General features: G+C 28.6%; 1 protein-coding gene across 1 annotated transcript in view; it reads right to left on the bottom strand.

The window, feature by feature from the left end:
- LOC115875006 (atrial natriuretic peptide-converting enzyme-like) overlaps positions 1-7,953 on the bottom strand; it is a 44,245-nt gene extending 36,292 nt beyond the window's left edge. The window contains exons 1-3 of the mRNA XM_030890318.1: positions 7,887-7,953; positions 3,890-3,998; positions 3,151-3,328 (exon numbers count right to left, since the gene is read on the bottom strand). Coding sequence (XP_030746178.1) covers positions 3,151-3,328; positions 3,890-3,948 — 237 coding nt within the window. The 5' untranslated portion in view covers positions 3,949-3,998; positions 7,887-7,953. The remainder of the gene's footprint in view (positions 1-3,150; positions 3,329-3,889; positions 3,999-7,886) is intronic.
- Between the last annotated feature and the right edge of the window lie 6,133 nt (positions 7,954-14,086).

Below are 14,086 nucleotides of genomic sequence, written 5' to 3'. Positions count from 1 at the left end.
CAGTAGTTTGCTTTTTTGGTCTAATATATCTTTTGAGTTGTATAAGATTTTAAGATTAGTTATTGCCTTCCTACTCGTTACATGTGACTGAAATCTGAGATTGTTATCTAATATCAAGCCAAGATTTTTTGCCTCTGATTTAACTGGTATTGTTACATTGTTAATTTTAATGTCGACCATATTAGTAATATCCTTCCTATATTTTGATGAACCAAAAAGCATGGCCACACATTTATTGGGACTTAAGGTCAATGAATGATCATGAGAAATTCTATAAATATTCTTAAGATCATAGTTAATTTTGTCACAACTTTCTTTAACTAAGTGTTTCGGGAAAGAGTAAAATAGTTGAAAATCATCGGCATACATTTGTGACTTACAATAAGTTAGAAATTTAGGAAAAATTGCTGTATAAATATTAAATAATATGGGACCCAAAATTGACCCTTGTGGCACTCCTCGAGTTAGAGTGCGGCATGAGGATGACTGATTTTCCAGTTTAACAAATTGTTTTTCTGTTATTGAGGTACTGTCTAAAAAAAAAAAATCCACAGCTGAACTAGTTAACCCAATATGTTCTAGAATCTTAGTTAATGCTTTGTGATTCAGAGCATCAAAAGCTTTACTATAATCTAGTAATACAAGTAATGTAAATTTGTCTTCATTTATTGATCTAAATATATGATCTGTAACATTTAATAAATCGGTAGTACAGCTATGTCCTTAATAATGGTGGTTGCCTAAATTGAAACTCGCAAATAGAAGAAGTCGCAATCGCAGGTTGTGATTGCGATTCTAAAATCGCTGCGATTGAATCGCAGTTTGCGATTTTTTGCTCATCTCTAAAAGATATAAGTTTATCGTACGTTTTTTTATTATTTCTGGCTGATATATTCCTGAAATAATCCAATTAGCCGTCGATGTTCAAGCAGAAGCTGAAAGCGGAAAAAATCTTCACGGGTAAAAGAGTTAGAGGGCAGTTCCGCAAATAAACGCTGACCGGATAAGGGTGGGGTTTGTAACAACTTCAGTATTTACATTTTGCGGTCCAGATTGTCCTCGACAGTTTGCTACGTCAACAATTATACATTAAGATTAGTCTTACACAGCTTCTAAACTCGTACAACAGCCTTTCACGACGGTTTATTAAACTCCGCAATTTTATTTTCCGTTTCTTAAAACCTTTAAAATCCGTCATGAAAGGGAATCACTTCGTTTTTTCGAGGCTCCCTCGGTATCGCAAAAATAAGAATTAAATACATTCAATCCTTTCATTAACCCTCGGGGTTTTGTACGAATTGATTTTTTTCAGCTAAACCGTTTTCCAAAGGCGTTTTATTTATTTTTCTTTCATAAAAAATGATGAAGTACTGATAAGAAAACAAGATTATGTAGCAAGCCCAAATCTAAAGTAAGTTTTCTTTTTTAAACATCTTAGTATCAGAAAAACGTTAAATAGAAAATAGGCCTTTAAATACAAAGCTTTGGTAAAAACTTCAATTTTTATTTCACCCGGAAGGGGTGAAATAAATATATAAAATTATCTTTCGAAATTTTGGAGAAACGGTAAGGTCTAGAAAAGTTCAAATAAAAGTTGTGGAGCGTGAAATTTTACATAGAAATGATCTCTATACTTTTTTGCTCACTTCAAAATTAACCGAGATAGGGTGGCTAAAAGCTCGGGGATGATAGTAGAAATTAAAAAAAAATATATAAAGTTCCTGAAATTTTATATATGTATTTAACATTTTTATTCAAGTTGTTGGGAAAATTATAGATTTCAATTCATTTTAAAAAAGAGATTTTTTAAATTTGCCCCGAGAAGGGGTGAAAGATATAAATAAAGTGTTTTTTTTTTAAATTTCAGAGAAACGGTAAGAATGACATTGGAAAAAACGTTTCAATAAAAGTTGTCCTCTAGCTTCTGGCCACTCTATCTCGGTTAATTTTGATTTAAGCAAAAAAAGTATAGAGACCATTTTTATGTAAAATCTATTTAAACTTTTATTTGAACTTTTTTTTTTTAGACCTTACCGTTTCTCCGAAATTGCGAAAAAATAATTTTATTTATTTATTTCACCCCTTCTCGAGGGTGATTTTTTTTTCACAATTCGTTTTTAGATCTTTCAAAGTAACCTATATCAAAAATTTTTACCAAAACTTCGTATTTGGAGACCTATTTTCTTGGATTAAAAATAAAAAAAAACTAGAAAGTCCATTTATTTGATTTATTAATTGAAAATAATAGTATGGATTTTCCCTCAGATAATATCATAGAAACATCGGTATTTGCTTAAGCCATTTTTTTTCCAAATCCTTAACAAATCTTACGCACACATCAAATTATGAAAAGCCTCGAGAAAATTCTGCCCTGACAAGGAGAAAACATAAATTTTCTTGGCACAACACGATAATACCCCTGTTTAAGAGGATAATTCTCTATGTTTTTCTGATCATCTTATTAAAGGTTTCGGCTCTAAAGATAAAGGGCCGGGAAGATTTTCTTTTAAATAAATTTCTTTCGTACTAGATTAATGGAAATTTGTATTGTATGCTATTTCCTCAATTGATTTTTGTATCTAAAACCTTAAGATGGTTTTAAAATTTATTTTTAAACTTGAGTGATATTTTGATGCGATTTTTTAGCTATTAGTTATTCCAGTCAAGTAGAAATTGTGTCTGTCTCTAACACATTACTTTAGTCATTAATAATGACCTTTAAATCTGAATCTGTCGCGCTGAATGTGCCATTCAGTGATTAATTGACAATAAATCTTCTAGGGGGAGAGAAAAGAAAGAGAAAGGATTTTTTTCTTTAGTCAATAATAATAATATGAACTTTATTTAACCCTTTAGTCCAAGAAAATAAGCCTTCAAATATGAAGTTTTGGTAAAAATTTGATTTTTTGATATGAGTTAGTTTCAAAGACCTAAAAACGTATTGTGAAATATTTTTTTTAAATTCACCTCCGAGAAGGAGCGAAATATATAAATAAAATTATTTTTTCGAAATTTCGGATAAACGGTAAGGACTAGAAAAAAAGTTCTTGGACTACTTGTTTAGTTAGTAATCGAATTTTGAATGCTACTTGTCTTTTTTTTTTACTAATTCCATTTTTATTGAACGCGACTTGGATAGATATGACTTACGTTAATATTCGCTAATCTCCTATCATCGTTAGCTGTGCACGCGTGCGCAGAATGCCTGCGCGCGTATATGTGGCTTGAGTTGATGGGTGCTAACTTTAAGGACGTACTTGTGGTGTCGTTTTCACTGTTGAAAAGGTCCAGCAGATTGGGCTCGTTGTCCATTAGGTACGAGTCCCATCTAAATCAATAACATTAGCGCTAACATTCGGTGAAAGCTTTTGAAAGGTTGGCAAACAACATTTTTCTAGGCCGATAAAATCAGCCCTTATTTTAAGACGTTTGCTGAGCGTTTTATCTGATATACTTTCGAGTTCCCGAAGGATAACTGTAAATTATATCAAATAGTTTCTCTTGAGTGTAGTAGGAGACCGGGATGCGAAAAATGATCAGTTATTACTCGGAAATTATAAGCCTCTTTATTATAAGTTAAATTGGAGGATTATTTAAATTGATTTTTATGGCACTTTATTTCCAAGTAGTTTTCCTCAAAAAGAAATGGTTCGTGGCTTCTAAGTAGGATTTTGTTCTTTTAATTATATAGTTTGTAGAAAGTTTCAGTATTTTTCACGTAATTAATTAAGCAGACCTTAAAAATCATAGTGTTTTTAGCATAATATCGTTAATTATGACACCCATTTAATCTAAAATTACTTTATTATTCAGTGTGCAATATTTTTTACTTAATTAAAGATATATCTAAAATTAAATTATCTTAATTATAATATAAGATTTTACTTACCTGTGATAATTGTTTGTGCCTTCAATTTGACTGAAACTATTTCTATGTCTATCGACCATTATTGTAAATTTACATTATCCACAGACTCAGAGCATTAAACCTGTTGCACCTGTATTAAATAAATATTTATTTTTCAGTAAAAACCAATGAAATATCGGTAAGTTTTATTCAGTAGCATTAACCAATAATTACATACATTCTAGCCAACGTATGATGCCGCAAAATTACATATTTTATTTAAACTAGTAGAAGTTATAAGTTTACATTCGTTTATAAAATTTAATTTGGCTGGTAATAATTTTCGTACGTCTGTAATGAAATAGCAACAAATATTTCTCGGTTTATTTACAAAATAATTTATATTTACGTACTTGTATAGCAATTTCGAAATAACGAGATAAATAATTTGACAAACCTGGGCTGTTTACTCTAAGCCATAGAGTAAATATATAAATCAAGCAAATTACATGACAAGCTTAACTGTAATTTCCTAAGCGCTTCTAAAATATGCGATGTTTCTCAAGACCTGTGTTCATTTTAAGGTTATTATTAAAAATGTTAATTTAAATCAAACACAGCCAGAGGGCAGGCTAACTTTGGACATGTAATTGATTTGTAAATTCGAGATTATTGAAATTAAATCAAAATTATTAGTTTTATTTTTATCAGAATATGAGTATAAATTACGTCTGTATGTTATTTACAGTTGTTGTAGGCTTAAGTATACCTACTTTAAAATAGATAGAAAATCAAAAGTTTTGATTTAGGTAAATATACTAGGATTAGCAATGTTGATCAAAATAATCAATTTGTTGAAAATTTTAGTTATGTGCACGTGCTGGCCATTAACTATTTTTGCGTTTTACCGTAACCACCGTTATTACGGTGGTTACGGTTTTACCAATTAAATAAAACAAATAAATTCTCAATAATATTTTAAAAATCATTTTTAGAAGAAATTTCGATATATTTTATTCATTAATTTTTATTCAAAATAGGATAACATAAAATTTTCCAATATAGACATTAAAAAACTTGTCATTTATTCTTGTTTTCTATCTTTCTATTTTTCTGTCTGTCGTTATTTGGACGTTGTATATATGTTGTAATTATTTCAGCAATATTAAATGGTTTACTCTTATCTCTAGGAGAATGATTTGTAGATTAAAGCCAAATTGTAACTATAAACTAACTTTATTATTCATTGATTGTAATTTTCTATCATATTTCTGTCGTACAATGTATCATTATCGTTAATAAAACAAACGTTATAGCGATACAAAATTTATTTGGTAGGTGAAAAGAAATAACTTCTTACTTTTTTAAATATACGTTTAGAAATACTTCGAGGCTTGGTGTCGATAAATCTGATGAATTGTGATGAATGATATCCAATACCCGAACTTGAATAGCTTTTTTGTGAACTTTTACTTTTTGGGGGTCAATCTCGCATAATTACTTAATTTTTACCGATATTTAGTGAAATAAGACGAAATAAAACTAATGGTTGTTACAACAAAAAAATTCTGGTGAAGCAAGGAACAGTTCTGCGAATTTAATCTTTATTTGGTTAAGAGTCGTTATATTAGAAAAGTTTCGACACTTGATATATTTTCCGTAACGATGTTTATTTTTCCAACAGGAAAAGTTATGAGCTTAACAAAAAAAATTTACCTTTTCACCGCAACTTGATGGTCGTTTTTTCTTATAATACTCTTGAGCAAATTTATTTTTTCATAAGTACCAGGATTAAAATAAAAATGATCAAGTAGATAAATAAAAGACTTTACCAGATTTTACTATAGATAGACATACATCCAATAGAATTTAAATATGTACATACATACTATTTTATTAAAATATATTCGGATTTAAGAGGTTAGCAACTGTGGCATTCCGAAAAAAAAGTGAAATTCCGAGCGGATTTCAGTTTAAATTCTCTGGAAGAAACACTATTTTGTTCGAGTTTTCTCTTTTGATTTTGGGTTCGACAAGGCATATCCGTAAAATAGGATCGAAGTGATAAAATTGTTTTTCCATAGGAATTCCATTAAATGTCAAAATGTTTGCACTCAATACAAAAAATAATACAGTTTTCTCGACCTATGAAAAAATAAGCGTATTATTACGAAAATTCAATGTTAATATTTTTTAAATGAAGTTTAAAAAAGTTACTCTAATAGAAAGTGCGTCTCATATCTCAATCAGTTATGTTATCAACTCAGTCACTAATAAAATAAATAAATCTTTTACTTTAAACCAATATAAAAATTGTGATATAGAAATATTTTGAAACAAATAAATAGATATATATTGTTTTACTTAAATATGGGAAGATTAAAATCGTTATTTTAATAGAAAATTTGCTTCACATCCCAATCAGTTATGTTAACAACTCAATTACTGTTCTTTTTTATTGTAAAAAAAAATAAATAAATCTTATATTTTAAACATAAAAATTGCGATATAGAAATATTTTGAAAGAAATAAATATATATTGTTTTATTTAAATATAGGATTATATAATATTAAATAGATATTTTAATATGAAGTTCCTCTCATATCCCCGTCAGTTATGTTAATAAATCAATTACTATGCTTTTGATTGTACAAAAATAAATAAATCTTATACTTTAAACCAACTTAAGAATTGTGATATATAAACATTTTCAAACAAATAAATATATATTGTTTTACTCATACTTGAGATGGCAGTAAATCCGTATACGAAGGATAAAAAAAGCAATACTACATCTTGAAGCTAAATACCTCAAAAGGAAACGTTGCTTGGTTCAGAATATGACGTTGGATTTTCTCTAATAAAATAAATAGCATAAAATCGGTTAAAAGAAGCAAAAATATTTTTATTTCTAAAACATAGAGAATTGTTTACATATACTTTAATAGACATTTGAATATTCGTTATTAATATTATTTATTATTTGTGTTTATTAATAACTATATATTTTGTGTGAAAAAAATCTTACGCTTTTAGAGACATTTATATATTATGTCTAAATTTGATGGAGTAAAAGATATTTATATTTAGGGATTATTTTCTTGAGTTTTGACAAGAATAAACATTCTAGCAAAATTCCATGTGAAATTATTTGAGAACAGCCGAGGAATAGATATTACATTTATTTATTCTAGTTTTATATTATGTTTGTTTTATTTAGTTTTTTTTATCCGTGTAAAATTGAGACTATTATTACGTATTGATCATTACGTCTAGAATTTACAACATTATTTCGCTTAAAGTAAATTAAAAGCAATAATGTTATTTAGATTTTTTTTAATATATCCTGATCATATAGTTTCTAATTTAATTTCCTTGGAAAGAAATATTTATTTTAAGTTGTTTGAATGGAAAATACACAGTAACAATTATTTAAAAATAAGATTTCAGTGAAAAACATTAATTAAATTCCTGTTTTCGTAAAAATAAACTTATGACTCAAAAAGTTCGAATTAAAATATTATTGATATGGACCGAAATATCGCGAAGTCAGTCAATTCTTTGAAAAACATACAACATGAAACGAAAATTAAACAGTATTTTGCTTACTTTTCCTTGTATTTATTTTTGTAAATACAAGAGCGCGTTTTGTTATTAAAGCATTTAATTTTGTCGGTAAAATTATTACACAAAATTAAAATATTAAACTTATTTTTTTTTAATTTGATTCTGTGAATTATTGTAACAAATTTAATAAAAATAAAATTAGCTAAAAAGAAATTTAGTGATCAAAACCCCCTTTTTAAGTATTCAAAAAATTAAATGCATTTTTTAGTTGCAATAATTTAAATTAAGAATTAATTTTTTAATAATAATAAAAAAAATAAAAGTGTATTTAAGTAGTTATATAAATATTAAATTAAATAAGTCTAGGCTGAATTATGTTCAAATACTTTTTTTAAACGAGATGGCAACGATGCCACAACAATTTAACGCGGAACAATTCAGTAATAAATCGGTACGATAAAGTTCGCTCACCTGGCCTCCTGCGATGTAGATGCAGTCTCAACCACGACAAAAGCACATGTGCATGTAACTCTACTCGCGACTGACGTGCTTGACAAGCTTGCGCAAAAGCTTAGTTGGCAATGTTGCCGTGTCAGGACGTTTGGAGTAAAAGCTCTAAGGATATACGTGCTATAACTCATTTGGCAAGGGCACATAAATTTTTTGGCGCGAATTTGTAGAGTGGCAGACAAGATATTTTCCGTCTTCTGTCGTCTTTTATCCGAAGAAGAGTTTTTTCGTTAATGTACAGTTAATTTTGTTTAATTTTATGGATAGATAAGGTCAAAAAGCTCTACAAAAAAAATACATATATATTTTATAGTTTAGTTTAAGTATTTTTGAGGGGCCAGGATAAATAGTTTCTGGAACATAATGTGGTGTATAAAAAATCTTTTATACATTTTTTAGAGCCATTTTCTAGGTCTTAAAAACATAGTAAACATAGTGATAAATTGTAAAAATTTCACCATTTTTTCACCACCTTTGAAGGCTTTAGGTACCTTGTCTTTGCGAGAAAATTAATTTTTTGGGTCCTTGTTTTTCAGCAAATTTTGATGAATGTTATAACGTCTCCTACACCTTTTAGTTAGTAAATAACAACACTTAAGAAAATTGGTGACATGACGAAAATAGACAATTTGCATGAGTTTTATGGAAAAAAGTCGAAAAACTTGGCTATTTTCAAAGGCATTAGAAAAATAGTAAACATACTCCTAAAATTTTGAAAATATCAGTATTTGTAGGAAATTTTATGTAGTTTCAGAATATATAAACCGTTTAGAACTTGAATTCTCTGATTTTGCAAGAAAATTGATTTTTTGGACCCTTGTTTTTGAGTGATTTTTGAACTCTCTCATTTTTGGGTATTTTTTCACATTTTCAGAGGTCTTAGAAGAATAGTAAACAATTCTAAAATTATGACTATTTCGGCATTTGTAGGAAATTTTATGTAGATTCAGAATATACACCTTTGAAGGCTTATCTATCTTGGCTTTGTGAGAAAATATTTTTTTTTTGACCCTTATTTTTCAGCTAATTTTGATGAAGGTTAAGACGTCCCCTACATCTATTACTGTTCTCTCATAAGACAAAAATGACCTATATTTTCTTTGTTCTATACCTTTTAGTTAGTAAATATCAACAATTTTAACAAAAATCGGTGACAAGACGAAAATCGACAATTTTCATGACTATATGTATGGAAAAAAAAGTCGAAAAAACTTGGCTATTTTCAAAGTTAAGGCGTTAGAAAAAAGTAGTAAACATACTCCTAAAATATGAAAAATATCAGTATTTGTAGGAAATTTTATGTAGTTTCAGAATATATAAACCTTTTTAGAACTTGAATTTCTGATTTTTGCAAGAAAATTGATTTTTGGACCCTTGTTTTTGAGTGATTTTTGAACTCTCTCATTTTTTGGGTATTTTTTCACATTTTCAGAGGTCTTAGAAGAATAGTAAACAATTCTAAAATTATGACTATTTCGGCATTTGTAGGAAATTTTATGTAGATTCAGAATATACACCTTTGAAGGCTTATCTATCTTGGCTTTGTGAGAAAATATTTTTTTTTTGACCCTTATTTTTCAGCTAATTTTGATGAAGGTTAAGACGTCCCCTACATCTATTACTGTTCTCATAAGACAAAAATGACCTATATTTTCTTGTTCTATACCTTTTAGTTAGTAAATATCAACAATTTTAACAAAATCGGTGACAAGACGAAAATCGACAATTTTCATGACTATATGTATGGAAAAAAAGTCGAAAAACTTGGCTATTTTCAAAGGCGTTAGAAAAATAGTAAACATACTCCTAAAATTATGAAAATATCAGTATTTGTAGGAAATTTTATGTAGTTTCAGAATATATAAACCTTTTAGAACTTGAATTCTCTGATTTTGCAAGAAAATTGATTTTTTGGACCCTTGTTTTTGAGTGATTTTTGAACTCTCTCATTTTTGGGTATTTTTTCACATTTTCAGAGGTCTTAGAAGAATAGTAAACAATTCTAAAATTATGACTATTTCGGCATTTGTAGGAAATTTTATGTAGATTCAGAATATACACCTTTGAAGGCTTACCTGTCTTGGCTTTGTGAGAAAATATTTTTTTTTGACCCTTATTTTTCAGCTAATTTTGATGAAGGTTAAGACGTCCCCTACATCTATTACTGTTCTCATAAGACAAAAATGACCTATATTTTCTTGTTCTATACCTTTTAGTTAGTAAATATCAACAATTTTAACAAAATCGGTGACAAGACGAAAATCGACAATTTTCATGACTATATGTATGGAAAAAAAGTCGAAAAACTTGGCTATTTTCAAAGGCGTTAGAAAAATAGTAAACATACTAATAAAATTATGAAAATATCTGTATTTGTAAGAAATTTTATGTAGTTTAAGAATATATAAACCTTTTAAAACTTGAATTCTCTGATTTTGCAAGAAAATTGATTTTTTGGACCCTTGTTTTTGTGTGATTTTTGATCTCTCTCATTTTTGGCTATTTTTTCACATTTTCATAGGTCTTGGGAGAATAGTAAACATATAATAAAATTATGAATATTTTGGCATTTGTAGGAAATTTTATATATATTCAAAATATTATATACCCCTTTGAAGGCTTTGGTACTTTGGCATTGTGAGAAAATTATTTTTTTCGGCTCTTGTTTTTCAAACTCTTAGAAAAATAGTAAACACGGACATAAAGTTCTGAAAATTTTAGAATCTGTAGTAAATTTTATGTACTTTTAGAAAATATAAACATTAATGGGCTTAAATTTTTATTTTTTTTAGAATATATATTTTTTAAACTTTTAATTATTTAATACCAGTAGACTATTATATTATTGCGAAGGGGTCGATAATAAATTATAATAAACATTGAATTCTTTTTCTCCGAAAAAAAAATACATAAAACTTTCGAGAATTTTCAGGTAAAACGACTTATGTTTCTTGGTAAAATAAATAAAATTCGTGAAATGAGATTACGTGAGAGATTATTACATTTTCTTAGTAGAATACAATAAATATTTTTGCAACTTTTGAAGTAATAAATTTTATTCGAAATTCTCTATAGATTGTATTTAGTTTTATTTAAGATTCTTGTAAGATTAAGGTGAAAGATTAACTTAATTGGGCTCCTTTTCTTGGGACGTTGAAAACCTTTTGTGAATTGGCCCTAAGAATTAATCTTAGAAAGGTTTAGGCCTTTATCATAGCCTATCATTGTGCCGAAAATATTTCGTCATTCTTTCAGCAAACTACAGAAGAAATTGCTTGAAATTTCTGTTAACATTTATATATTCTTAATAATGTTTTTTTTTATATTTCAATTTAAATTTTTAATGTTCAAATAAAATGAAACAGCATTGTTTTAAACGACACAACAACTTTGATAATGGAAATTAAAAAATAAATAAATAGTCTGAAAAATAGTTTTTTAAAACAAAACTCGTTTAAAATTCTCGATTGGTTGAACAGCAATCAGTTTATTTTTGCATAATGGTATTTTAAAATGAAACAAATGAAATGCCGTGCTTGGAAAGAGATGATTTAAATTTGTTGCGTCTGTAATGAATTGATAAAATGTTATTATTAAAATGTTGCACAAAAAACAGTAATTCCTTTTTTAAATGGAAATATACTTCGAACTGATCCTTTGATGTATGTGTGTATCAAAATAGTTAAATTATGATTTAAAATAGCTGCTGTCAAAGAGAAATTCACATATAATAGCAATAAATACCTGATTATGGCTTTGAATTAACATTAAAGACATGATAATGTAGATCACTGGGACTGGAATTTAATGGAAATCTATATTAACCCGAATAATTATATCGATTAGTTGTTCAAATATTTGATTTAAATTAGCCATATTTGCAGAAAATTCTGAATATCCTAAATTGATATAAGCCAAATTTACAATGCAGTATATTTGATTTTTTTTGAAAATATGGCACCTCAATTCACAATATTTATAAGATATTACTTTTTTTATATAAGAAAGTCTCAAAATAAATTTAGTAAAATCTAAAGTAAAGTAAAATCTGTGTAATGTATTTAGGAGCTAACATCAATAGTCCGTGCGACCCGAAAAGAGAAATATTTTCAAGAATTGAGCAAGCGAGAAAAATCTTCGTGAGAATGAAATCATTTTTTACAAGAAGAGACCTCAGTGCGGATTTCAGAACTCGAATGGCCAGATGCTACGTCTTCTCTGTGTTACTCTATGGATGTGAGAGCTGGACACTGGATTCACAGACCGAGAAGAGAATAGAAGCCTTCGAAATGTATATATACGGACGGATGCTGCGAATCTCGTGGGTACAAAGGATCACCAACAATGAAGTACTCCAGCGCATGCAGAAACAAAAAGAGATACTGAACACCATCAAGGAAAGAAAAATGCAATACCTGGGTCATGTGATGAGAGGTGGTAGATACGAAATATTGCGCCTCATAATAGAGGGCAAAGTGCAAGGGAAAAGATCAGTAGGAAGACGCCAGAACTCATGGCTAAAAGATTTGAGGAGATGGTTTGAACGCTCGTCTGCGGAAATCTTCCGGGCTGCAGTTTCCAGAGCCTCAATTGCCATTTGGATCGTCAACCTTCGGCAGGAGAGGGCGTGATAAGAAGAAGACAGTAATGTACAACGAACTAGTAGACAAAAAAGACATTCAGGACAACCAATACATAGCTCAGTACCTCTACTACCAGAAATCAACAGAAGAGTTAAATTTGAATATTATGTATTCATAACAAACATATATGAAAAAAACTCATTTTCGAATATTTCAAATCTTGAATGGCACTTGGAAAAAAAGATGATACGAAATATGCTGGGAATAACCTAGAAAGACTTAAAAAAAAAGACTTCCTTTACATTTACTTTTAAATCTTATTCTAAAGTAATTCTATATTGGGAAAAATATTTGTAAGAAATAAATCTGTAGCGAAATAATGTACTAAAGGAAAAATGAAATTGCTTCAAACCAAAATGACCGAGGAAGCACATTTTTATTACATAAAGACTACACCTAAATTCAATATAAGCTCTGCCTCATTTTATTATTAATATTTATTTATATTTGGTTTGACAGGGCGTAAGAAACGGTGTCATATTGTTCAGAATGTTTTTTAAAATAAGCCAGATTACGCCTTTGATAGCATTAATATACTTAATATTAAGTAGATTATAAAAAATATAGAGTACAATATACTCTTGAATTGTTTTTTTTTATTTTTAGTTAAAAAAATAGAAAATTTCGATTATATGACAACATAGGTGATATACTCAACCGTGTTCCAGGCAGAAATCTTCTCCATTTTATAATGCTCGAAAGAAAACAGTAGAAAAGTTTTCTCGGGTAAGGTCATTAATGAATGAATACACAAATTACAGCTTACAGTGCCCACGAAGAGCTAAGAGACCTAGAAAAAGACCAAACCTGAGATGGGACCATGATATTAGGAAATTAGCAGCGATAACTTGGGCCCTCATAGACAACATTGGACAAATGTGGATATTGTATATTGGACTAAAAAGTGTTACAATGAAACAGAACAACACTTATACTAGAAGTAAACCAAAGCAAATATATGATAAACGATAAAATAGACAACACTGTATTTCTCGTACTTGTAATTTTCCAAATAATTCCAGCTGGAAAATATTTACAATAAAGCGGCTGCTCTCGATGAACCGACAGCACTCTATCAACTGCATCGGTATGCAAGTAAATGCATAGATATATGAACCACATGAGCCATGTACATATTTACCGAACGCATCCAAACCGAGTCAATTCACTCTGGACGCTCCGCTTAATTCGTCAGTGTTGAGCGCAAATATATCCAGTATTTATCCATTTATGATCTTAGAAGTGCCGAAACGTTCACGTTAATTAGATAAACATCAAATTCAAACATTTCCTTATTAGATTAGTTTGGAATAAATACACTGGATCATTTTTTTTTCTTTAAAAAATATTTTTTTTTTGTTTACAATTTTTTATGTTGTCAAAATAGTCGAATTGGCCAAAAGACTGAAAAGGCCTACATTTATCAAAAAATGATTGGCTATTTTTCACACATTTTTAATGGTCCTAGAAACATTGTAAATATAGTCATAAAATTATGAAATTTTCAGCCCTTGTAGG

Source organism: Sitophilus oryzae, unplaced genomic scaffold (assembly GCF_002938485.1).
Source record: "Sitophilus oryzae breed Bouriz unplaced genomic scaffold, Soryzae_2.0 scaffold_1318_pilon_pilon, whole genome shotgun sequence".
Lineage (NCBI taxonomy): Eukaryota > Metazoa > Arthropoda > Insecta > Coleoptera > Curculionidae > Sitophilus > Sitophilus oryzae.
This window is presented reverse-complemented; position numbering and strand designations above follow the sequence as displayed.